Below are 26,851 nucleotides of genomic sequence, written 5' to 3'. Positions count from 1 at the left end.
TGAAACATGCCTTATACTCCAAATAAACACTAATTAAAATTGTTTTGTTCTGTTAAATGTCATTAAATACCAGGTTTTTTCCTAGCTGAGATAGCTTTTTCTTTGGGGTTATTTCATGCAACAGCAAGACAATGCAGTTGTTCTACATAAAATGTTACAGTTTACCTTGAACCTGGTGTAAATGTGTTCATCTTTTAGTTTAACATTTTGCTTTTATCTTCATTGGTTTAATAAACTTATAGAGTCTGCCTGCTGTGATTACAAGTAACAAATTTACACCTGATCCACTACAATTCACTCTCTGCATTAACAAAGGACATATAATTGATGGAGTTTGTTTAGTATGTTTTCTGTTTTTTTTCATATCTCAGTAAATCTTTGGATTCTCGTAAGTATTCTCTGATAATCTCTTGTACTAAGTAGAGAAACTCAGTTCATTAGGATACAATGTTTTCTGAGAGCAAATAATTGTTTACCTTAATTGTTTACTCTTTATATTCATGTACAGTATGTGTTATTGAGTCACATAAGAGCAAAGACCAAGAAATTTATTTGTTCATACAATTTAGCTTTGCATTTCTCTTCCTGCACGTGAACATTCCTCTGTTTAAAATATTTGATACAAGGTTATAATGGAAATATATATGGTGCAAGTAAGTATAGTTGAAAAGAGATATTCCTCCACTGTGTTACAAAGATCCTAGTATAGCCAACATAAATTTCACTATGTGAAGGTGAAGGAATTACTCTATCACAGCTTCTCTAAGGATTCCATTCACATCAGTTGTGTTGAATATTGGGGGGGGGGGGAATCCATGATTACCATACCTTGAATTCCAGAGTTAACCTTTACATAAATGTCTTTTATTGAATTGGATGAATTAATTCTGTCATCCTTTTCCCCTCTACTTCTTTGGCTGCTATCGTAGCTGAACCATAAGAGAGCAATAGCAGAAACATTTATTTTCCCCAAATCTGCAATTAAATAAAAAACCCCAACATAGCTATAGTGATAAAACTCACTGAATCATTGTGCAGTGCTTGCCTTTCATAGCTGATAACCACAAAATCTGGTAATAATTTATTACTTCTGAGGGTTGAGCACATATAAAGTGTAATTTTAGTACAAGGCTCCAGATCTCATTTTAAAATGAGCCATTTTAGCATCGCAATAGCATGAAATTGTTCCCCAGGTAAGTTTCTCTGTAAATAAAGGAAAACAGTGAGTTACAAAATTGCCCTCTTTGTTCTATTGCCAATTTCTGAAATCAGTCTTCCATTTTCCCTTGCAGCAGAGCACTTATTGAAGTTCAGCATATGTTCTGTGAATAGACATTTGATGACATATTCAAACTGTACAGCAAATTTTAAATTATTATAAAAAAAATCTGACCATACAAAGAGAAAAATGTTTCAGTATATAGTTTGGTATCCCGGTTCTTAGGATTGGCTTTAGCACATTACTTTATATTTATGAAACCACTTTTCTTAGGTTCTGTCTGATTAGATGGGCATGCTCTGAGGTGCCAAAGATTAAACAGTGCCATCTAGTGTGATACTGCCTTCTCTGTAGCTGCTCCCACCTACTAGAATACCATCCTTAACAGACGTGTTTGGTCTCAACTATGTTGTCTTTTTATTCTGTCGTTCAAAAAAGATCTAAAAACCTAGCTTTTTAAACAGGCTGAAAACTAGGATGATTGGCGAATGACAGGTGGCTAGAATTTTATTTGTATTTTCCCCCAAAGCATTATATCTGTGTATTTGCTTTCCCTTCTCCTGTACTATAATTTTTTTTATTTTTTATTTTTATTTTAATTCCATTTATATCCCGCCCTTCTCCGAAGACTCAGGGCGGCTTACAAGCTTAGCAGTAGCCTTCATTCTATGTATATGCCTGCTTGTTAGGGCTTTCACACACACCCCCAAGCGGCATTATTACAAAGTCAGCTTAATTGCCCCCAACAATCTGGGTCCTCATTTTACCTACCTCAGAAGGATGGAAGGCTGAGTCAACCTTGAGCCTGGTGGGATGCGAACCTGCACTAATTGCAGGTAGCTGGTGTAAGCCGTTTACTTTTAAAACTGGTGTAACATGCACATTTTTAAACAGGGAATGCATACATCCCCATGTGAATTTAATTTTTCTTAACTTGTATTTTAAAAAACAAAAAAACAAAAAACAAATCTTATGAAAAGCTACATGTTGAAAACTAAAGCACAGCATCAGCTTTATTTATAAATAATGTGCTTAGCCTCCTTTGACATGCTTTCTGCATTTTTTGAGGACTCAACATTATAATGATTTTCATTTTAATCAATCTCAGGTATATCAAAATTGAGGACAGAGAATGTGAATTCAACAAAAATTTCCGTCTCATTCTTCACACTAAACTGGCCAACCCCCACTATAAACCAGAGCTGCAGGCTCAGACCACTTTAATTAATTTTACAGTCACAAAGGATGGATTGGAAGACCAGTTGTTGGCTGAGGCTGTTAGTATTGAACGACCAGAGCTGGAGACAGTCAAGGTGAGCCTACATGATGCTATGGTATCACAAAGTCAATTAGATTAAGTTATTTATTTATATATTAAATTTTTCATAAGATGATAATTACCATGTAAGCCATTGTTGTTGTTGTTAGCTGCGAAGTCGTGTCCGACCCATCGTGACCCCATGGACAATGTTCCTCCAGGTCTTCCTATCCTCTACCATCTTCTGGAGTCCATTTAAGCCCATGACTACTGCTTCAGTGACTCCATCCAGCCACCTCATTCTCTGTCGTCCCCTTCTTCTCTTGCCCTCAATCTTTCCCAGCATTAGGCTCTTCTCCAGTGAGTCCTTCCATCTCATTAGGTGGCCAAGGTATTTGAGTTTTAGCTTCAGGATCTGGCCTTCTAAAGAACAGTCAGGGTTGATCTCCTCTAGGACTGACCGGTTTGATCGCCTTGCAGTATGTAAGTATGTATGTAAGCCATACAACCATATAATAAGGTAAAGATACAAACTCAAATTAATGATAAAATAGATGTTAAAATAATATAGCAATTAAAGAGCTGGCAGAAGAGTGGAAGCAAATCCTTAGGGAATGAATTCCATTGCTTTTTTCCCCCATTGATGTAGCCTGTTAGAAGCTGGCTGGGAAGATCACAAATGGTGATCACATGAACCTGAGACACTTCAATTATGGTAAATATATACCCATTGCAAATGACTCAAATGTTGATCATGTAACTGCAGAATGCTGCAATAGTCATAGGTGCAAGGACTGGTCATAAGTTACTTTTTTCAGCCCTATCATAATTTTGAACACTTGTTAAACAAAAGATTGTAGGCTGAGGATTACCTGCTCTTCTTGAAGGCAGCCTTTATGGATGACACCGATATACTCATCATACATCATCAAACATCACTGATGCTGCTCATTTATCATGTTCTAGGCAAGGTAGGCTGCTCTGTTACTGTTGAATTTCAATTCCTGTCCATTCTTGCAAATAGAGACATCATCATGATTGTCATCATCATCATCGACAATAACAGAGGCAAATCTTTATTTGGTCATAGACCACCATTAGAATATAGAAATTGCAGTTAATTAGAATAAAATACAAAAGAAAAGAAATGTGTGTATAAATGTAACTAAATGTAACTAAAATATCTAAGAGAGGTTAGAATCAATCCTAAAGTATAAAGTGTAGATTACTGAGCAGTACCTGGCTATGGACAGAGAGATGGAGTCAGATTGATCTGATAATAGCATTTAAGATAAAACAAATCAGAATGACCAGTGGAAAGTGGTAATAATAACATAGAGGCGACAATAGGGCATAATGTGTTCAAAACAATTATTCTGCAACTGCACAGACATAGTCTTTCTTCAAAGGGGATTTTTTGTATCTTCCTTCAGTAACAGCTATTGGAAGGGTATTGAGTCTGGATAAAGAAAGTGCCCTTCTAAATTTTGGGATTGTTATGTGACTGAGATATCTGACTGGTTGGAGTGGGTGTGCAAAATGGCTCAAGAAGGTGTTTCTGGGTACAGCTGAGAAGTCAGCTTGCAGCCCTAAATCAATGGCCCATTGTCTAAGATCAGTTAGAACATATTTGTAGCTCATTGAATTGATAGTTGGCCATGAATAATCATAGAATTGTAATTTGGCTTGTATTGCCTGGCTCCAAGAGCACTGGAGGAGTTATTAGAGGAGTCAAACTGACTGGAAAGAAGAAAATTTTAAACAAATATAGATAATAACTAGGAATTATGTAGCTTCAGTCTGAATATCTTGAAGGCCTCAATTACTCTTCCCATGAATAATCTCTATTTTCCAAACTTTTCATTATGTTTCCTAGTCTCTTCTGACAAAACAACAGAATGATTTCAAGATTGAACTGAAAATCTTAGAAGATGATCTACTTTTTCGCCTTTCTGCTGCTGAAGGCAGCTTCTTAGGAGATACTGAACTTGTGGAGAAACTTGAAACTACAAAATCAATGGCAGCAGAGATAGAAGTCAAGGTACTGCAGCTTTAGGGTTTGACTTTGTTAACTGCAAGTACATTTTTTTATCAGAAGAGAAATCCAGATTTACTATGTGGATCTCCTTCCTTCCTGTGACATAAATCTTAGCAGTTTGATCTCCCCAATATAGTAAATAAATTCTGGTTTCTTGGAATACCATGGGCTCACCATGGTGGCTAACGACAAAGCATATTTCCATTTTTAAATGCTCAGTGCTTGCAATCATGATATTAAAACAACTTGGCCAGTGACATTTAAAAGTTGATTAAGGGAGAAGAGTGGAATCACAACATCATAGAAGTATTTTAGGGATCAGTTATGACCCTAGAAATCTGCGTCAGTTCTATACATATGAAATAATTATTACATAATTTATTCAAAATTATTAGAAGCTTGACTTTAGAAAAAGATATAGACATGCCTTATTTTTACATTATATTCAATATTAATTACTTATAACAAATGAAATTCAATGAGATTTATTAATGAGATTAATAAACCTACCTCTCACAATGGAAAAAAATAAATTTTCAGAAGTTAAAAATTGTATTTTCCAGAGGGTTTTTTAACAGTTTTACCTAATTATGCCAGCTTTAATTTCCTTACAATAATTCTATAAAAGTAAAACCACATTACTCAGATAGCAACAGCAATAGCACTTAGACTTAGAGCACTCTCTGGGTGGTTTACAACAGCGGTCCCCAACCTTTCCAGTTTGGAGGCCCAGCCCGGCCCGGCATATTGGAGTGGCAGGCATGATGGAGCTTCACACACAAGTGGAAGGTGGTTGTGTTTGTGCTCAAAGCTACAGTTGCAAAGGGATAGGCACTTGTGCTTGTGGGCGAAACTCCATTCACACAATTGGAGGGCGCTTGAGTGGAGGGCACTTATGCTTACTAGTGGAGGACACTCATACATGAAGTTCCATTTGTGCAAATGGAGCTTTGCGCATGAGAGCAAGTGCCCTCTACTTACACCAGAGGAGATTTGCATACATGCACAAGCTTGCCTGCCACTTGCACAAGTGGAGCTTCATGCATACTCACCCATTTCTCCTGCAGCCTGGTTTCAAACAGGCTGTGGCAGGTAGTGGGCCACAGTCCAGGGATTGGGGACCCCTGGTTTACAATGTCAACATATTGACCCCTACAATCTGGCTCATTTTACTAACCTTGGAAGGATGGAAAGCTGAGTGAATCTTGAACCCCATCAGGATCAAACTCCAAGCTGTGGGCAGTGTTTGACTGTAACACTGCATTCGAACCACTGTGCCAACCAGGGCATATTACATTATGTTAATTATATTATATTATATTATAATTCCTTTGAATGGTGGTGCTGGAGGTGACTATTATGCATCCCATGGACTGCAAAAATAACCAAGAGTCCAAGTCAGAACACCTGGACACTATAAAAGATGACACCAGGATGACCATCACAGATCTGAAGGAGGCAGTATGAGACAGAGGGACATGGCAATGTTGATCCATAGAGTGGCCCAAGGTTGGAGACACCTGACTGTCTAACTTTTAAATAACTTAAAGTCATTTATTATGCCCTCCTGTTATTATGGTCAAATCATAACAGTATATATACTGTATATATACTCTGTGTGTGTGTGTATAATTTAACATTATAACATACACAATTATCACCATCAATACTTACAGATTTCTGTAAGATGAAAAAAATCATGAATTTAACTTCCATCATTATTTCAGAAACTGAACTGCACAGTCCTGCAACTGCTTATTTACAGTTTTCATCTAATCATTCTCATCTTCCACATCTGAAATAGCTGTAGAGCTTCCCTATAGACTAGAGGTTAGCACTTTTGACTTTTGTATCATTCATAAGTAATAACAATCTATCAACAATCCTGAACAATGATATGGATTCATTATAGATGCTAATATCTTAGTTCCCATTTTAAAGCATCTTTTAAAAAAAGTGATAAAGATTTAGCAGCTCAGTAGTTAACCAGTGTAAACTATATGCTAGTACGCCTCTACAGTTCTCATTTTTAACTCAAAGGGAATTTTGCCTAAGTAATTCTCTGTAAGATTGCAGCTTAAACATTGCTGTGAATTTGCTCTAATTATGTAACCTCCTTTGTTGTTATCTCACAGGCTGCAGAAGCCAGAGAAAATGAAGTTAATATTAATGAAGCCAGAGAGCATTATAGACCAGCAGCTGCAAGAGCTTCTCTTCTTTATTTTGTCATTCAGGATCTAAGCAAAATCAATCCCATCTATCAGTTTTCACTAAAGGTACTAACTTTTTCTTGCTTTGTTTCTGAAACTAAAAATAAATGGAAAGCTGAGTACCAGCAATCATATCCCCAGAAAGTAGGAAAGTGATATGATAATTTCTAAATAACGTAAAGTCATTTATGATAGTTAAATCATAATAGTTTATATTATATTGAAAACTTGCAGACAATTTCTAGCTAGAGAATTGTGAAATGGAAAAATATGATTGTATAGCACAACAAATGCAATATCTTCTCAGAATATATTGCTGTTTTTCCAGTGTCAGTGGGGGAATATTAATGAAATATTAAACAGAATAGTAGTACCTTGGAACAGCAGAGAATCACAACAGAAAATTAGAATTATTCAGAGCAGCTACAAGCAACACTGTCCAGACCCTTCTCGTTTTATAATGGACTTCAGCCCATTATAGTGTCTTCCAATACTTTGTCCATGACATGTTTTCCCCACTTATTCCCTTTTTTTCTGTTCGTTTGTTTGAGGAGAAAAACAGTCAACATTTGAGAACTTGATTATTTTACATTAGACTTGATTATTTCTCCTCCCTTCATCCAAGTTTTGTAAATGGGTTTTAAGTAAATTAAAAATAATCTGGTAATTTATGAACATATCATGATATGGGTCCTCTCAGTTCTTCAAATACAGTAGTATTTTAAGGCATTTGCCTCTGAATAAATCTTTCTTCCTTATACATAGTTCATGAATCAACTGATTTTTTTCCTCCCTGCTAAGGGAAAATATGTTTTGATTTATTATTCTTTTAACTCTTCATTCTTCTTTAAGCTAAACCTGTCTTGCAAAGTGTGTGTGTGAGTGTGTATGTGTCTGTGTATTTGTGATCTGTCTCTGTCTTTCTCTCTGTGTGTGTCTATCTATCTGTAGATATATCTAGCACAACCCCACTTTTTTCCTAACACAAATTAGTTACCCACTAATGTAAAACTCATTCCAGCATATTGCCTCCCAGTGCAGCCATTTCTAAAATCTTGTAGCTTACTACGTTTACAACCAGAAATGCATTTATAACCAAAGTCTGAGAAAAAGCTATAAATGGTGCTTCTCTTTCTCAATTCAAAACTTTTCTGGCACCAGAAAAATCAAATTGCACAAATAGTTTCTTCCATTCCTGGCAACAGAAATGTAATAATACCAAATTAAAGAATCAAATTCTTTTACATGTCTGAAGCTCCAATTCCTTCTTCCTAATAATTGAATCATTCAGATTCATAAAATACTTCAAGTTAAATACATGTATTTCCCCAGAACAATATTAAGTGAGTGCTATAAAACCTACCCCTTTGTAACAAAATCATTGCACATCACATCTAGATCATCACATTGCCTTTTATATACTCTCTGTTTCTTGGTCAGCTAAAAAAGCTAGATGACATTCTGGAACTTGGAAAACACATTTCTAAGGAGTTTTTTTTTAATTTCATTCACAAAAAAGAGGTATTACTATAATTACTATTGTTACTATAATATCCTTAATTTGTGTTATAATATCCTTAATGTTTATGCCTATGATAACAGTATTAGTAAGTTGCCACATTCCCTACCAAAAGAAATTTTGAGAGAATGTTTTCTTGTTTTGTTTTGTTAGGCTTTCAAGAATGTATTTCATAAAGCTATTGACCGAGCGGAAGCATCAGATGACATCCAGGAACATATCTCTAACTTGACAGAAGCCATAACATATTTCACCTTCATACATATTAGCCAGGGACTTTTTGAGAGGGACAAACTCATTTTTCTTGGCCAGGCAATATTTCAGGTTACAACCGTTTACTTGTTCTTATTATTAGCATTGGCATTTTAAAGTTGAGGATTTTTTTATTTTATTTTATTTTAATTCCATTTATATCCCGCCCTTCTCCGAAGACTCAGGGCGGCTTACAAGCTTAGCAGTAGCCTTCATTCTATGTATATGCCTGCTTATTAGGGCTTTCACACCCACCCCCCAAGCGGCATTATTACAAAGTCAGCTTAATTGCCCCCAACAATCTGGGTCCTCATTTTACCTACCTCGGAAGGATGGAAGGCTGAGTCAACCTTGGATGCGTTTATTGATGTAAATCAACATTTTGCAAATTTTACTTCTATGAGTTGAGGTTAATAATATATATAACGTTGCAGGATAGATTTGGCAATCAAATAATTAATTGCTATTTGGTTAAATATATAAAATGGAGCACCATGAACTTGGAACAAAACAGTTGCACTCAGAAGATGTCAATAGATGTTTCAAGTGGTTTGTATTCTGATGAAATAAAACTTGTAATGGCTTGAATGTTCCAGATTTCAGTGGAAAAATCTTGAAAAGTTTCCACCATTTTTGTCATAGGAAATAATGGGGATTTAGAATTAAACGTGAATTGGGCTATGGTCAGTTTAATGCTCTGTACCACATATTTTTTTGTGTCTGTGATTCTTCCTGGCCAAATTATATCCCATTACCATTAGAGCATGGTAGTCATAATGGGGAAAATAAACCACACCAAACTTCAAAAATGTTAATCTGGTGGTGGGATTCAGCCGGTTTACACCACTTCGGCAAAACCGGTAACTAATTTATTGTTGCCCAGGCCCAGAATGGACTTCCGGAAGTGGCATCCACAGAGAGAACCAGTTGTTCATATATATATGAATCCCACCACTGTCTCAATCCATGTGCTTCATTCAGCTTTAAGTAGTCCTGCTTTCATATAAGAATGGTACTAGACACAAACTAAGGAACCTGATAAATATATCTTAAGAATTTAAACCAAACAGACTTAACTTTTGAGAAACTGGAATAAATAGCAGTCTCAGCACAAGCAACTGGGCAATTTATCCAACATCCGTAGCATTCAAAACATGTACAAAGTACACTAATGTGTAAATGAATATATTTTTGCTTTATCTATCTGCAAAATAAAGTATAGGAAAAACAAGGACTCTATAATCTTTCAATCCATGTCAGTTATAGCTTCCCAGTAGCAAAATGGTGGAGCCTTGGTGGAGCAGTGGGCTAATGCCTCCTTAAGTAACACCAGCTGCCTGCAATTAGTGCAGGTTCGAGTCTCACCAGGCTCAAGGTTGACTCAGCCTTCCATCCTTCAGAGGTGGGTAAAATGAGGACCCAGATTGTTGGGGGCAATTAAGCTGACTTTGTAATAATGCCGCTTGGGGGTGTGTGAAAGCCCTAATAAGCAGGCATATACATAGAATGAAGGCTACTGCTAAGCACATTTGATTTGTGCTTCTTAGATTGTAAGCCGCCCTGAGTCTTCGGAGAAGGGCGGGATATAAATGGGATTAAAATAAAATAAAAATAAATAAAATGTTTTATTTTTTCTTTTAATTACTGTACCTTACTTTCTTATATATTCTCTCTGAGTATATATGTATTTTGTTGCCACATCTTTTTATCCAGTCTAACCAATAGCTTTACAGTCCCAGTGCTAAATTAGTTAGGCTGACAGATCTTTGGGTGAGGGGGGAAATTGTCCAATGATAAGCTGCTAAACAAAAATAAACCATAGGGCCTGAAACAGGATACTCAGAAATAGATCACCTGTTTGTTTGTTTGCTTTTCATCTTTGAAGCAAAATGGTGTTCTTTATTCCATCTTAGAACATTTTGTGGTTAAAATATTTCAAGATGTTTTAACACTTTATCACTAATTTCTCCAAAGCCCACCTTCACATACATGGAGGAAAATAGCATTCAGTTAATTTGATTATTAATTAAAACTAAATGGACAGATCTGGCTCAGTGGGTTAGGACGCTGAGCCTGTCGATCAGAAGGTCGGCAGTTTGGTGGGTCGAATCCCGAGTGCCACGTAACAGAGTGAGCGCCTGTTACTCGTCCCAGCTTCTGCCAACCTAGCAGTTCGAAAGCACGTAAAAATGCAAGTAGAAAAATAGGGACCACTACGGTGGGAAGGTAACAGTGTTCCGTGCGCCTTTGGCGTCTAGTCATGCCGGCCACATGACCATGGAGATGTCCTCGGACAAGTGCTGGCTCTTCGGCTTTGAAACAGAGATGAGCACCGGCCCCTAGAGTTGGAAACGACTAGCACGCATGTGCAGAGAAACCTTTACCTTTACCTTTATTTACAGATATCACTATGTTGAAAATAAGAAATGGCATTGGCACTACAAAACAAGAGCAAGAATAATAGAATAACAGAATTATGGAAGGGATCTTGGAGGTCTTCTAGTCCACCCCCTACTCAAACAAGAGACCCAGACAAATGGTCTGAAAGAGTTGAGACAGTTCTTTTGAGAAGAAGCAATTAGAGAGTACGGCAGGCATAGGAGGGAGGCAAATTTTATTTTGATGCTCTATTCTTATATCAGAGCAGAAATAAATGTTTGCCTAAAGAATCAGATATATGCAAAAGTTAAAGGTCTTATAATAAAAATGGTAATTTTACCTATACCTATTTTGCCTGTAATAAAAACAAATGTCTCTCTTAGCTACCCACATTTGTAACAGATTAGGGTAATCTATAAATTTCATAAAATAAATGAATGGATAAATAATATGTATTAACAAACCAAATCTAAAAGTTAGTTTTATATTTTTGTTCACTCTGCTTCCTAGATTTTGTTGGGGAATAAAGAAATAGAGCCTACCATGCTGAATTTCTTGCTACGGTTTAAAGTTGAACACAACTATAAAAGTCCAGTTGACTTTCTAGCAACTCAGCCATGGAGTTCTATTAAGGTAAGTATAGAAACACTTTTTCTGAGATTTTTTTTATCTTTGGGTACTGTAAAAATGCACTGGCTCCTATGTTTGAGTGATTTTTAACTTAATTATGTGTATCTTTATTTCAGAGTCCTAATTTCCCAAAATTTAAATGCAGTGTGTATTCTAAACACTGATCTAAAGTTGCTTTGCTTTGAAGTAAATACAGTTTTCAATTTATATACATTTTATATTATCTATCTTGATTTTAAATAATTACTGTTTTAAAAATATTAAGAAGTCTACTGAAACATAATTTAGTATTTTCTCTACTAACTGGGGTCTTTAGCTGTGGGAGCATTTACCTAATATTAGCTTACAGGTTGAAAATCAGACTTTATATAGTAACTTGCAGTAAGATTATTGACACATGATAGTTTTTCTTTCTAATGATTCCTAATAATCATCTGAAAGCCAACTGTTCATGCATTCCATTAATGCATTACAGGCCATTGCCTTAATGGATGAATTCCGAGGATTAGATAAAGACATTGAAGGTTCTGCTAAGAGATGGAAAAAATGGGTGGATTCAGAATGTCCGGAAAAAGAAAAACTACCCCAGGAATGGAAAAATAAAACTTCTTTTGAGAAACTTATTATACTACGGGCGTTGCGCCCAGATCGGATAACTTATGCTCTGAGGTATAATGTCTGATTTGGGGGAAGAAGAGCAAAATGTCTGTGGGTATTTGAATATGTTCTCTACATATTTGGATATCCTCATTACATGCTATGTAGCATTCCAAGTGATCTACAGTAGTAATCCTTTCTGGTTCCATGGACTGGCAGTGGTAGGTGGTGGCAGCAGGAGGGAGGAGATGGTCTTGTGTGTGCAACCTAATCCCACACATGTACAAATGGAGCTTCACACACTTGCCCACTGCTTGCAGGGCTTGGCTCCCAATGGCCCATGAATTGGTAGCGGTCCGCAGACCAGGAGTTGGGAACTCCTGATCTAAAGTGAAAACAAATTCTCCGGTGTAATGAATCTGATTTAGAATGTTTTATATAAGGTAAACACACATCCAGATAGCACAACTTTAAAGCCATATTTGAAAGCTGTTGATTTATTCATACCTAGGTGCTTTTCTTGCTGATCTGTCTGTCCTATCACATTTTTTTTTCCAGGCTTGCTTATTGTGAATAGAACATGGGGTGTTATTTAAAATGGCAAATGATTCACATGAAGGAAACTTTACATAGGAGCAGTCTTCATAATTATGGATTTAAAATTTCAGTTCAGTCGGCTCTTCATGGTTGTGAATTAGGACCTAGGGTTAATAGCTTCTAATTCTGACTGTTATGTATGTGTGTATTACTGCAGAGATTTTGTAGAAGAAAAGCTAGGTTCGAAGTATGTGGATGGCACAAGAATAGACTTGGCTAAGTCCTATGAAGAAAGCAGTCCAACTACTCCTGTGTTTTTCATTCTTTCTCCTGGAGTGGACCCTCTGAAAGACATGGAAACACTTGGTAAGCCTTATTTCATTGTATGAATATTGTTTTAGTTTAAAATTATACACATCTGGAAATTCAGCAATGTAAATTTTCCTTTCACTCAGTTTCAAAAAATCAACAGAATGCAAATACATGTAAGTTGAATACATGCAATGCAATGCATGAAGTTCATGTATTAGTAAAGTATATACATTTTTTCCATTTCCCTCTCTGATTGGAGATTAATTTTTTGTTGTCATAATTACTGGACATGAACATGTGAATATTATCAGCTAAAAACTAGTTGATTTGGATTGGGGGAATAAGGAAAAATTATGCTAAAAAGAGTCAGAAAAAAGAAAATAATTTTAATAGGAAGCATGCAACATGTATTGAAATAATTTTTCATAGCCTCATTTATAGAGAAATACGTCTAAAACATACGTTTTATTTTGAATTCAAGACTAAAAGTCCATATGTTAAAATATAATTCTGATATTTATTTATGTGTTCAAATTAATCCTAATTATTTAAGTCCATTGACTTAAATAGGCAAAAACCAATAAGAATTTGGGGACCAAGACATGAAGAAGCATTTTTGCCCAGTATCTAAGAGACTTAAACCATGATTTTGCCAATCTGTATTACAGTTGTTTGATATAGATATTTTGCTCTGGTTGGTAACAAAACATTTCTCCAAATATTGTTGGGCTGCAAAGTCCACAGAATTTCCCTTAATTTATGATTGGTAATAATGGAAACTCTGACTCTGACTCAGAACAGGATTTAGTCTTTAATTAATACATGTTAAGCTCACCACCACCACCCAAAAAATCGCACAAACAAGCATTATCCCAATATAAAGCAGATTTAAATTTGCGATTGTTTTCTTCAACAAGAGTTAAGTTTTTAAAGACTTCCTCCTCTCTGCCTTGAACCACCATTCACCGTGGAAGTGGATAAAAAGTGTGCAGCTATTAACGCTGCAGTACGAAGAAATTTTTAGAATTGAACATTCCTCTGCTTGGCATAATGCAAGCTCTTTTGTGCTGTTTCTTACCTTTTGACTAGATGAGGGCCAGAGGGCAATTTTCTCTATGCTCATGTAATCTTGCACCCCCTGTGACTAAATAATGGTCATTATACAAACTATATTCATTGTGTAAGAAACTGTCGCATTGTACTTAGGATTACTATTCCCCACTGACTCTGCTGAGAATACCAGGTTAATACAGCTGTGACCTGACTGTGCTCAATTTAGACCCTGGCCTCACAAGGTGAGGAACTAACACATTTTCCTCCTGAACCAATCAGTTAAAAAACTGATGTGATAGCTACCACATGTTGCTCCCTTTTTTTATGAGGGAAATGATTTGCACCCCCTGTATGACTTTATAAAGCTTGGTAACAATAACTAGCATCTATCAAAATGTCAAAAGGTTCATTATCTTAAAACCAAGGGAGCAGATTTCTGCAGCTTGCCTTCTCTAATATTAGCCATAAGTCTGCTCTCGAGAGCTCACAATTTTGCTTGTTGAAATGGGGCTGACTGAAGTACTTCACAAAAAAAGCCCATATGTGCATTGTTCCAGTGATAGAGAAATTATTGGTGCATTATCCTCTTTTCTCCTCCAACCCTCTCTCTCTCTCTACTTTTATTTATTTTCCCACTCCCACCCCTGTTGCCCCACTTGCAGGCAAGAAACTTGGATTCACAATTGACTGTGGGAAACTTCATAATATTTCTTTAGGACAAGGTCAAGAGATTGTGGCAGAGAAGGCAATAGAAAAAGCTGCCAAACTTGGACACTGGGTTATTCTCCAGGTAAGTGTAAAACAATATAATTGATGTACCTTCTCTGCTTCATTTCATAGCAATAATGGAAGTGATAAAAAGGGGAATGGCTTTCTGAGAAATTCTGAGAGAACACAATTTTGCAATGTTTTAAACAGATATTTCTTTTCATCTTCAATTATTGCAGAATAAAATGGAATTTTCTTGCATTTTGTTTGTTTGCTTGCTTGCTTTTTGCCTTATAACTGAAATAAGCTCTTAGCCATAGCAAACTGCTGATTAGGACAGGAAACATGAGGGGAAATTATTGTATGTCATAAAATTTGGGGTAGTATTGTTCTGGAGAAAGTGGTTTAGTACAACTTCTTGTGTTTTTGTTCATGTCTTCTATCATTGGATGGACAATCTTAGTTAACCAATATATAAATGTGTCTGCGTATATTCAAACATGCATTGAGGATGTCTATGTCCTTAGAAACATTGTTGTGAGGGCTAATGAAAAATCATGGATGACATAAGAGGTTTGCAAGATGTTGAAAGCACAGAATGTGGCTTTTAAATCCAGCAATATGCTGGCCCTCAGAACAGCCAGAGCCAATTTGAAAAGCACATAAAAAGAGCACATCAAGCCCATTGTCAGAAAGTTCAGAATTTTTTTCAGGACCCAATGAACACTAGACATCCAGGCCATTACAGACTATAATGTGGCTCCATCGTGTGATAAGGGCGACATAGACCTTTTAAATGAGCAGAACACAGTTTTTGGTGGATTCGAGGCATCAAATAGTACCCCTGCGAGGAAAGCTGTGCGCCATCCTGACAAGCAAGTGCTCAGCTTGAATGTTACCACTGTCCAGAGAACATTGGGGAAAGTTAACATTCAGAAAGGAACAAGCGTGTTCTTAGGGAATATGCAGACGAGTTGGCTTGTGTTCTTACAGATATTTTCAATATTTCACTGCACCATAGTGTTTTAAGATGGCCATTATTTTGCCAGTGCCAAAAAAGTCTACAGTTACGGATCTCAAATGAATACTATCCAGTTGCACTTACATCCATCATGATGAAATGTTTTGAGACACTGATAAAGGACATTATTTTAGCCAAGCCTCCCTCCAGCATTTGACTCAGTTCAGTTTGCTTATCATCCAAATCGCTCAACATAGGATACTATTTCTTCTGACTTCCATCTGAGCTTGGCGCACTTAGAAGAAAGAAACACTCGTGCAAATGCTGTTTGTCAACTTTATTTTGGCATTTAATACAATTATTCCTCAGCATCTAGTAGACAAACTGGGCCTTTTAAGCTTTATTACTCCATTGTGCAATTGGATTCTTGATTTTCTTATTGATAGGTCCCAGTATGTGCGAGCTGGAACTAGTATTTCTAACACCATTTTCTTGAGCACAGGTTCTCCTCAGGGCTGTGTTCACTGTTGTTCACCGTGTTGACCCATGACTGTTGTGCTAGGTTTGCCACCAACCATATTGTAAATATGTACATGATACAACAGTAGTGGGCCTTATTAAAGATGACAGTGAGGGTGCTTACTGCAAGCAAGTAGAGGTTTTGGTGAATTGATGTAACAAAAACAGCCTCATTTTAAACATAGGAAGAAATAAAGAGATCATTGTGAATTTCAGAAAAGGCAGGCGCAGCCACACACCTCTGTGTACTAATGATTCACCTGTGGAGGTAGTTAGCAGCATCAAGTTTCTGGGTGTGCAGCTAACGAGTAGGCTAGCTTGGTCATTCAACAGTGAGACACTTGTGAAGCAGGCACAGCAGTACCTGCTTTTTTGCATTGCATGAGAAAAATACATCTTCCTTCCCCTGTCCTTACCACTTTCTATGATCAAGAGCATCTTGTCATATTGCAATACAGCCTGGTTTGGAAGCATCACTGCTTCAGACAGGAAGGCGGTGCAGAGAGTGGTGAGGATGGCAGAAAAGAAACTACCAATAGGTAGTTCACTTCCTTCCTTCCTTCTATCCAAGACATAGCATATAAGCAATGCTTGAGCAAGGTCCACAGGATTGTCTGGGATGCTGCACATCCACTTCACAACCTGTTTTCCTTGTTACCTTCTGGGAGGAGCCTTTGTAGTATCCAAAGAAAAACATCCAGATTCAGTCACAGTCTTGTTCCATATAGCATCAACCTTGTGAACTCTCAAACTTCCTCTTTCCGCTATATATTCAAAATGGACAGTAATTAATATTTGTGTGTGTGTGTGTGTGTGTGTGTGTGTGTGTGTATAGGTAAGGTAAGGTAAAGGTTCCCCCGCACATGCGTGCTAGTCGTTTCTGACTCTAGGGGCTGGTGCTCATCTCCGTTTCAAAGCCAAAGAGCCAGCGCTTGTCCGAGGATGTCTCCGTGATCATGTGGCCAGCATGACTGGATGCCAAAGGCGCATGGAACGCTGTTACCTTCCCACCGTAGTGGTCCCTATTTTTCTACTTGCATTTTTATGTGCTTTCGAACTGCTAGGTTGGCAGAAGCTGGGACGAGTAACAGGCGCTCACTCTGTTATGCGGCACTCGGGATTCGACCCGCCAAACTGCCGACCTTCTGATCGACAGGCTCAGCGTCCTAACATATATATATATATATATATATATATATATATATATATATATATATATATATATATATATATATATATATATATATATATATATATATATATATATATATATATATATATATATATATATATTCGGGTTTTTTCCCACGTAGAATTGAAGGTATATATATATATATATATATATATATATATATATATATATATATATATATATATATATATATATATATATATATATATATATATATATATATATATATATATATATATATATATATATATAAAACATATATATATGTTAAATGTTTGTTAAGCATTCAGAATACACTTGCTTAGTCCCAGATATGGGACAAATCTTATTTCCTGTTTCCACCTAGCCCAAGGCCATCTACAGGCAGTAGCCACAGCAGTGGCAGCTCATATTTGTGTAAATTTCCTGGACTTAGGCTGTACTTTTGAAACATTTAGTCAAGAAATAAATTAGTTAATAAACTATAGTACAAATCAAATATCCTGCATAAGATAACAATTTCAGCTTGGGAAAGGTCAAAATAGGCAATTTGCAACCACTACCTAATGAACTCCACAATCTGTATAGCAATGCTGAACATATTTCAATCTAATGCCATACCCCAACCAGCAACCCAAATGTGTCCAAATTTACTTCATGGATTCTTAAGACAGTGTAGAACTGAGAATGAACATACTCCACAATGATTGGATTCAAGATGAGATTGTTGAATTGCTGAAAAGAAGAGGGACGGAGGGAGGGAGAATTCCAATATTCCCTGCCAGCTTCCACATGGAAAATCAATGCTCACTCCCGCTGCTTTTTTGACCACCTGTGATCATTTTGTTTCTTTGTTTAGGTAAGGACATATCTCTGAAATAATGGCCCAATGGACCATGGATTGTCTAATAAAATTGTGCCAATTGTATTCTAATTCTATTTTCCTTTAATTCTTTAATTCAACACTGACTGAATTTGAAAATAGTGGGACAGACAGTTCCATCACTAAGTGAAGCATGTCTGATGTGTGTCATGCCTGATTTTATGACCTTTTTCGCTTTGGCCATTAAGTGAATCACTACAGTCATTAAAGTGGATCATGTAGTTGTTAAACAAATCTGGCTTCCCCTATTGATTTTGCTTGGTGTTAAGTTTCAAATGATCGTGTGATCTGAAGACACTGCAACCCATTGTAAATACATGCCGGTTGCCAAAAACCTAAATTTTGATTATGTGCCCATGGGGAATGATGCAACTGACATAAGACCATTCCTAAATCACTTTTTTCAATGCATTGTAACTTTGAATCATAAATTGAAGTCTACCTGTATTCTATAGAAATGGAGTATTTCATTTTCCAAAATATATAAATATATTGGGGATAAATAATGTAAAAGAAAATGCCTTTTAATAAATATTCATTAGTGGATAGGTTAAATAAACAGAAATTAAATAAAATGCCAATAATGGAATTGATAATATCAGAAAATTACTGTCTTGGCCCCCAATTTAATACATGTTTTGTTTCTGCAATAGGAATATGAGAGGGCAGAGCTATTTATGTAGTGCCATTTTTCCTGGCAAAATCCCAGTTACAATGACCTATTATTATCATGTTAGTTGTCACTACAAATGGAATGCACTTATGATTGTGGTTCAGCAATCTCAGTTGTCAAAGAATGTTTTATACCATTTTGTGTCCAGTCTTGGCAAAATGATTTCCAAGGCTGAGTTAAAAGATGTCCAAGTAGCTTGGGACATTCTGGTAAATGCAGAATGGACCCAGGCCCTCCACAGCACAGATGCATTACCTATGTGGGCAAAGAGGCTTGCTTTACAAGCAAAGGCTGCAAAATTTATTCTCAGGATTTCAGGTTCAATAACAAGGCTTGATTACAAGACCTCTTTAGTCCCCACCTCTGGTTTCTCACCCACTGTGTCTCAGATATTGTTTGACTACACATTAATGATATATAATAGTTGGCACAAGAAGCTACTGTTATTTGTAATAGTCATGGTCTCTTGACCATGGACTCACCGCCCTGAGTCCTTCGGGAGAAGGGTGGTATATAAATAAAATTATTATTATTATTATTATTATTATTATTATTATTATTATTATTATTATTATTATTATTATTATTATTATTATTTATAATAATAATAATTATAATAATAAATTCCTCTGAGTGACTTCTCAGAACTTTGTAGAAAGGCATCTCTCTCTGTTCCCTTCATCCCTTGCAAAATTTTGGCTTACTGAATATTTGGAGATAATGAAGTTCTTGTTAATATGAAAGATATTAAAGTATCATGTAGTAAAAAAACTACATTGTACTCATTATATTTATAATTTAAAATGAAATTAAGTTATGAACTAACCAAAGGCAATTTGTTCTGGGTTTTGTTTTGTTTTTGTAATTGCTACCTAGCTTTGCCAGGACTTGATAATATTATTAGCTGGGGCCAGTAGCTAATTTTTTGTTGCCCAGGCCCAGAATAGACTTCCGGATGCAGCATCCACATAGAGAACCGGTTGTTCACCTATTTGAATCCCACCACTGGCTGGGGCCATTTCTAAATGATAACAATGTATTTATAATGAATGTTTTGCATTTTCTTAAACAGAATATACATCTTGTTGTGAAATGGCTGGGGACCTTAGAGATACTGGTGGACAAGTACAGTAAAGGAAGTCACTCTGACTATCGTCTTTTTATCAGTGCTGAGCCTGCTCCAACACTTGAAGAGCATGTTATACCTCAAGGAATTTTAGAAAACTCTATTAAACTTATTAATGAACCTCCTACAGGAATGTTGGCTAATCTTCATGCTGCTCTCTACAATTTTGACCAGGTAACAATATTACATCTGTGTGTGTGTGTGTGTGTGTGTGTGTGTGTGTGTCTGTGTGTCTGTGTGTCTGTGTCTGTGTCTGTGTGTCTCTCTCTGTGTGTGTATCTCCTAAAGTCAACCAATAATCAATCATACCAAAGGATGATCTATTCTGGAATTAAGGAATTTAAGGAATTACATAAATGAAGAACTTTATAATTCAAAAGGGAAACAGGCATCTTGTTACACAATGTCATTTACAGTACTGAGAATAGTTTACACACACACTTGGAGAGGAAGCATGTAGATCTGGTTTTTTTCTTCTCAGTTCATAACAAATAGCTGCATCTAGTGTACTTCCTATAAGATATATAAGTGTGTGTGTGTGTGTGTGTGTGTGTGTGTAGTTGTATATATATTGTTGTATATTATGTTTGTTGTATATATATTATTGTATATTATGTTTGAGACTTTAGCCATTTAGGAAGCTACTTTCTATATATAGTGCCCTGCTAAATGCTTTCAATCAGTCTGTTTTTGCAGTCAGATGGGCAGTAAACAGAATAGGTTTGTGGGGCCCAGTTGGAATAAACAGACTATCCATCAACTTACACCTGATCTATAGCTGAATTCTTAAATAGATGATACAGAAGAATGCAGTGTAAAAGGTTGTCCTAAGCTGCGTGCAGTTTTGAGTAATGTCTAATCTGCCAAATAATAGTACAGTGAATGGTGCCTATATTTTAAAAAAAGGAATATAGCACCTACATGTTACTAATGCATAGGTTGCTGTGGTAACAATTCTATTGTTTTTTAAACATTTTTGTTAAACTGAATATACTCAGATTTTGCATGGTTTTGCTCATAGATTCTGCATAGGGTTTTTTTTTGCCACTTTGTGAAAAATGTAATTACTGCTTATACAGAAAACAAATTGTAAACTATAAAGCCTCTTGTTGATATGTGATTTGATACAAATGTTCTGTTTTCATATTTCTTTATCAGGATACACTCGAATTGTGTACACGAGAACAGGAGTTTAAAAGTATTTTCTTTTCTCTGTGCTATTTTCATACTTGTGTTTCTGGGAGACTCAAATTTGGACCTCAAGGATGGAATCGAAGATACCCCTTTAATATGGGAGACCTCACCATCTGTGTTAATGTGCTCTACAATTATTTAGAGGCAAACACTAAAGTAAGAACTAAGAGATTAAGCAATTTCTTGACAAAAAAAATTGGGAATTTAGAAATGAGTAAACAATGTCATCTTTTTTCCTTTAAAAGCAATAGCTGGAAATTTCCCTTTTGTGGATCAGGCAGTTCAAAAATTCTCACAGAGGATATGTAAACTTTCTAACATAGGTTGAAGTGGTTCAGTGATACTGGCTTAGCTAAAATAAACAAACAAGTAAATAAATAAATAAATAAAATTGTCCTTCATTATATTAGCAAAAACAGTGGTTTATACATGCATATGTGCCAGATTCATTAGGCAGGTAATGAAGCATTTGTACAACTATAATTACATACAGCAGACTGACAGTTCATAACATGGCATTAATAATCACTACAATTAATTCTGATCATAGAAACAATTTAGAACACATTTATATATGTGTGTGTGTGTGTGTGTGTGTGTGTTAAGTATTTGTTAAGAATCTCAGAAGGGTATGGCTGACTGATGAGAACAAATGAGTTTGAAATGGCCATATCAGTCTCCCTTTAATTCTTTGTTAGCAGTCCAAAAAAATTTATATATATATATATATATATATATATATATATATATATATATATATATATATATATATATATATATATATATATATATATATATATATATATATATATATATATATATATATATATATATATATATATATATATATATATATATATATATATATATATATATATATATATATATATATATATATATATATATATATATATATATATATATATATATATATGGGTGCATTTCTTTCATGTGTCATTATTATGTATTAAGAAGGCTACCTTGTTGTGACTTTCTTAGGCATGTTCCCACTGAATTTGGGTTTAAAATTAGATGACTGATTCAGCTTATGATTACTTGTCTGTTGGAGAAACCACACAGATGATATAGTCTGCTGAGCCTTTTATACATATGTGTAAGAATATCATGTAGAAATACAGTCTTACTAGAACATATTTTGTGGAACATGTACTTCCCTACTATAATGCTTTATAAAATAATATCTACATTGGGTAGCTGATAATAAAATAATGAGAAATGATAGCCAGTTTTATGTTCAAGCATTGGACTATAAATTGGAAGATGGTAAGTTCTACTCCTGACTTAGGCACGAAGACAGCTAAGTAACTTTTGGCCAATCACTTTCTCTTAGCTCTCAGAAGGCGGCAATGGCAAACCACATTTGAAAAACCTTGCTAAGGTTTTTGCCAATATTTCTAGAACTAAGAGAAAGTAACTGGGTCAGGGCTGCCTGCTATCTAATATAGATGCCTATTTATAAAGCATTATGTTAATGAAGTGTATATTCAAATTCCAAAACTGTCTTTATTAATGTACCTTTACAGGTGTTCTTACACATACGTATAAATGGCTTAACAGGCTATTGTCTGCATGGTTGCCAGAAGTAAATTCTGTCTTGAAGGCACACTCACAATAATATGTTAAGATCAAATACTTTTCTTGTGCTTCAGGAAAAAGAAATGTGTTTTTGAGGGGTCCTTGGTGCTCTCTGAGCTTGCTTGTTTTCTTGCAGACATTACATTACATAAACTAGGTAGCATCCTGCAGAACTCTGAGCAGCGATGATGTTATCTAGTTTGGGTAATTTATTTATTTATTTAATTAGATTTGTATACCGCCCTTTCCCGAAGGACTCAGGGCGGTTTACAGGGTAATTAAAACAAGAAATACAAAAGTTAAAAAAAAATTACAACAGTCCCTGAAAAAGTAAAAGCCCCCCAATTAAAATTAAAATTAAAATTAAAATTCTCAGCCTGGGCCAGAGAGCTCGAAGAGCCAGGTCTTTAGGTCCCAGCGGAATGAACGGAGGTCGGGGGCAGTCCTCAGCTCCACAAACAGCTGGTTCCAGAGGGCAGGCGCACCCACTGAGAAGGCCCTCCCCCTGGGTGTTACCCGCCGGCAATCTTTTACTGGTGGCACCCTGAGAAGGCCCTCCCTGTGGGAGCGCACTGGACGAAGGGAACTTGATGCTGGCAGCAGGTGTTCCCTCAGATATCCCGGACCCAAGCCATTTAGGGCTTTATAGGTCATTACCAGCACCTTGAATCTCACCCGGAGGGCAACCAGAAGCCAATGCAGCTCGTGGAGTAGAGGTGTTACATGGGAGTATCAGGAAACCCCCATCACAACTCGTGCGGCTGCATTCTGCACCAGCTGAAGCCTCCGAGTGGTCCTCAAGGGCAGCCCCATGTAGAGAGCATTGCAGTAGTCTAAACGGGAGGTCACGAGCGCATGAGTGACTGTGCGTAGGGCATCTCGGTCCAGGTAGGGTCGCAACTGGCGCACCAGGCGAACCTGGGCAAAAGCCCCCCTGGTCACGGCTCCTATATGGTCTTCAAAATTGAACCAGGAGTCAAGGAGGATGCCCAAGTTGCGAGCCCTATCAACGGGGGGGTAACACCTCACCCCCCATCGTTAAAGATGGAATGGTCTGGTTAACCCGAGATGCCGATATGCACAGCCACTCAGTCTTGGCAGGGTTGAGACGAATGAATGTCTGCAAGAAAACAACTAAGCTCAGAGAGTACCATGTCGATATTTTATTCTGCTACTCCAGAACTGACCATTAAGTACAGCTTATATCTATAAATAATAATTATAATTTATAATTATATATAATTTAATAATATGCAGTTTTTTCTAGCCATCCTTTTATGCTGCATTTCCAAAAAGAGGACAATAACTAAATTGATTTTATATTTAAATGAGTATTTAATCTAAACTTAAAGTAAAATATATGTGTAAATAAATTTAATTTAGTCCCAATTTATTTATTTTCTTTCCATTATATTAAAAAGCTTAATTTCTGAGGGTTTCTGGGAATCATACCCAAGACCTTTGGTGAGCTCATGTAACTTCAATGTAATCTTGCCAATCTTGCTATGGAAGCCTCCACCCTGGGAGTTGAAATTTACATATTGGCAGGACATTGAAGCTATGGAAGATGTAAGATGTAAGATTACTGTTATTAAATTGTCTTATATACCACATGAACAAGTTTGACCTTTTTTAACAAATTGGTGTTGGTGGTTTAAGTATAAAATTATAGACTTGGGAATTAATATAGTTATATATATATATATATATGGATCTTTGGTTATTCGGGGTTTTTCCCGCATAGAACTAAAGGTGTAGGGGCGACGTTTCGACGGAATCCCATCCGTCATCATCAGGCTGGTGGCTTCTGCTTCCTTCTTCTGGGAGAAGCATGTGGCTGTTTGTTCCTCTTTTTTAAACTGCCAGAGGGGGTGTGTTCTGTGGGTGGAGGTGTGCTCTGATTGGGTGGGGGAGTAAGTGTGTTCTGATTGGGTGGGAGTGTGTTTTGAATGGTGGGTGTGTTCTGATTGGGTGGGGGTGTGTTTTGAGTGGATGGGCTGGTCTCAGTTGCCAGCCTTAGACCTGAGCTGGTGAGTTGTGCTGCTTTTGTTCGGCTTCGTGTTTGTGGTGGTGCCATGTTTTTATAGTGGGTGTCAGTTTGCTTATTGTGTGGTTTGGAGGGGTTTAAAGTGGCTGATGTTGCAGCTGTAGTTAGGTTTCTGTTTTGTGGTTGTGCCTCGTTATCATTGTGGGTTCGGATTTGCTTTTTGAATGGTTGTGTGGTGGTGATGTCATGTGGTGTTATCATGACTTTGGGTCTATCATTCTTGGTGGTTGGGACTCGTCTGTCAATCAAGGCGGGTTTCCAAATGGTTGGTAGGCGAGAGGTATCATCTCGTTTGTTTATGCTGTGGGGGCGTTTTTCTATCTCAATGGCTTCTCTGATTATTCTGTTGTTAAAATGTTCAATTTTGGCGATAGTTTTGGTTTTTTTAAAATCAATTTCATGTCCCGTGGCTTCAAAGTGTTGGACCAGGGATGAAGTTTGTTCTCCTTTTCTGAGTGAGATTTTGTGCTCTTCAATGCGTGCACTTATTCTTCTGTTGGTCTGTCCGATGTATGTGGTGGGGCAGGTGGTGCATGGGATTTCGTATACTCCTTGGTTTTCTAAGCCAATTATGTCCTTGGGGTTTCTTAGGATGGTGGATATTTTTCTGTCTGTGTAGAATGCTGTTTTGATGTTGTGTTTTTGGAGGACCTTGCTGATTCTGTCTGTGGTCCCTTTTAAGTATGGGAGGAGGGCTTTGCCATTTTCTTGTTCTCTGTCTTGGGTTTTTGTGGGTGTCTCTCTTCGGATTAAGTTGGTAATCGTGTTTCTTTGGAATCCATTGGCTGTTAGTACATTAGTGAGAGTGTGTAGTTCGGTTTTTTGGTGTTGTTCGTCAGCTAGGCGTTTTGTTCTGGAGATGAGTGTCTTGGCTACGGAGTTGATCTGTGCTGGGTGGTGGTGTGAGAGTGCGTTCAGATAGCGGTTTGTGTGTGTTTTTTTATGGTAGATAGTGTGTCCTAGGGAGCCGTTGGATTTCTTGTAGACTAAGACATCAAGGAAGGGAAGTTGATTGTTAGCTTCTGTTTCCATGGTGAATTGTATTTTGGGGTGTAGGCTATTGAGGTGTGTGAGGAAGTCATCCAGTTTTTCTTTGCCGTGTGGCCAGATTACGAAGGTGTCATCTACGTATCTGAGCCAGAGTTTGGGTTTGTGGTTGGATTTTTCTAGAGCGAGGGTTTCAAAGTGTTCCATGTAGAGGTTTGCGATGACAGGTGAAAGGGGTGATCCCATGGGTGCTCCTTCCATTTGTTTGTATCTTTGTCCATTGTAGATGAAGTATGTGTTAGATAGGCAGTGGTTGGTCAGATCTAGGATGTGTTTTGGGGGGTTGTATTTATTTAGGATAGCTGTCAAGGCTTCTTTGATTGGCACTTGGGTGAAGAGGGATACGACATCGAAGCTCACAAGTAGGTCACAGGGCTGTAAGTTTAGTTTACTTATGATCTCTATGAATTGGAATGAATCTTGTACATGTGAGGTGATGGAATTTGCGTAAGGCTGTAGTTGTTTGGCAAGAAATTTGGCTAGATTTTGTAGAGGTGAGCCTATGGAGCTGACTATGGGTCTGAGTGGGGTTCCTTCTTTGTGTATCTTGGGCAGACCATAGAGCTTAGGACATCTGGATGATTTTTCTCTGGGAATGATTGTTTTCTGGATCTCTTCACTGATGGAGGTGGCTTTTATTTTGGATTTTGTGGTTTTTTCCAGGTAGGTGGTGGGATCTGTCTTGAGGAGTTTGTATGTGGAGTCTCGGAGTAGGTTGGATAATTTGGTATGGTAGTCAGATGTGTTCATTACCACCGTGGCGTTGCCTTTGTCTGCTGGCAGAATGATTATGCTGGTGTCATTTTTTAGGTTAAGTAGTGCTGTCTGTTCCTCTTTGGGTAAGTTGCTTTTGGGTGGTTTGCTGGTGCAGAGGATGTTGGTCACTTCGAGTCTGATTTTGTTGGCGTCATCAGGGTTAATT

The 26,851-nt window shown here is 36.9% G+C and overlaps 1 protein-coding gene across 1 annotated transcript in view; it reads left to right on the top strand.

The window, feature by feature from the left end:
- Positions 1 to 26,851, top strand: part of DNAH11 (dynein axonemal heavy chain 11) — a gene marked incomplete at its 3' end in the record, with an annotated part of 227,874 nt that overhangs the window by 187,697 nt on the left and 13,326 nt on the right. The window contains 10 exon segments of the mRNA XM_081342997.1: positions 2,328 to 2,532; positions 4,354 to 4,518; positions 6,651 to 6,791; positions 8,398 to 8,568; positions 11,386 to 11,508; positions 11,981 to 12,174; positions 12,857 to 13,005; positions 14,667 to 14,794; positions 19,992 to 20,219; positions 21,204 to 21,395. Of these exon segments, the coding sequence (XP_081199123.1) occupies positions 2,328 to 2,532; positions 4,354 to 4,518; positions 6,651 to 6,791; positions 8,398 to 8,568; positions 11,386 to 11,508; positions 11,981 to 12,174; positions 12,857 to 13,005; positions 14,667 to 14,794; positions 19,992 to 20,219; positions 21,204 to 21,395 (1,696 nt within the window).

The sequence above is a fragment of the Vipera berus genome (assembly GCF_964194415.1).
Source record: "Vipera berus genome assembly, chromosome: Z".
Classification (NCBI taxonomy): domain Eukaryota; kingdom Metazoa; phylum Chordata; class Lepidosauria; order Squamata; family Viperidae; genus Vipera; species Vipera berus.
The sequence above is the reverse complement of the archived record's forward strand: the minus strand, read 5'-3'. Positions and strand labels throughout refer to the sequence as shown.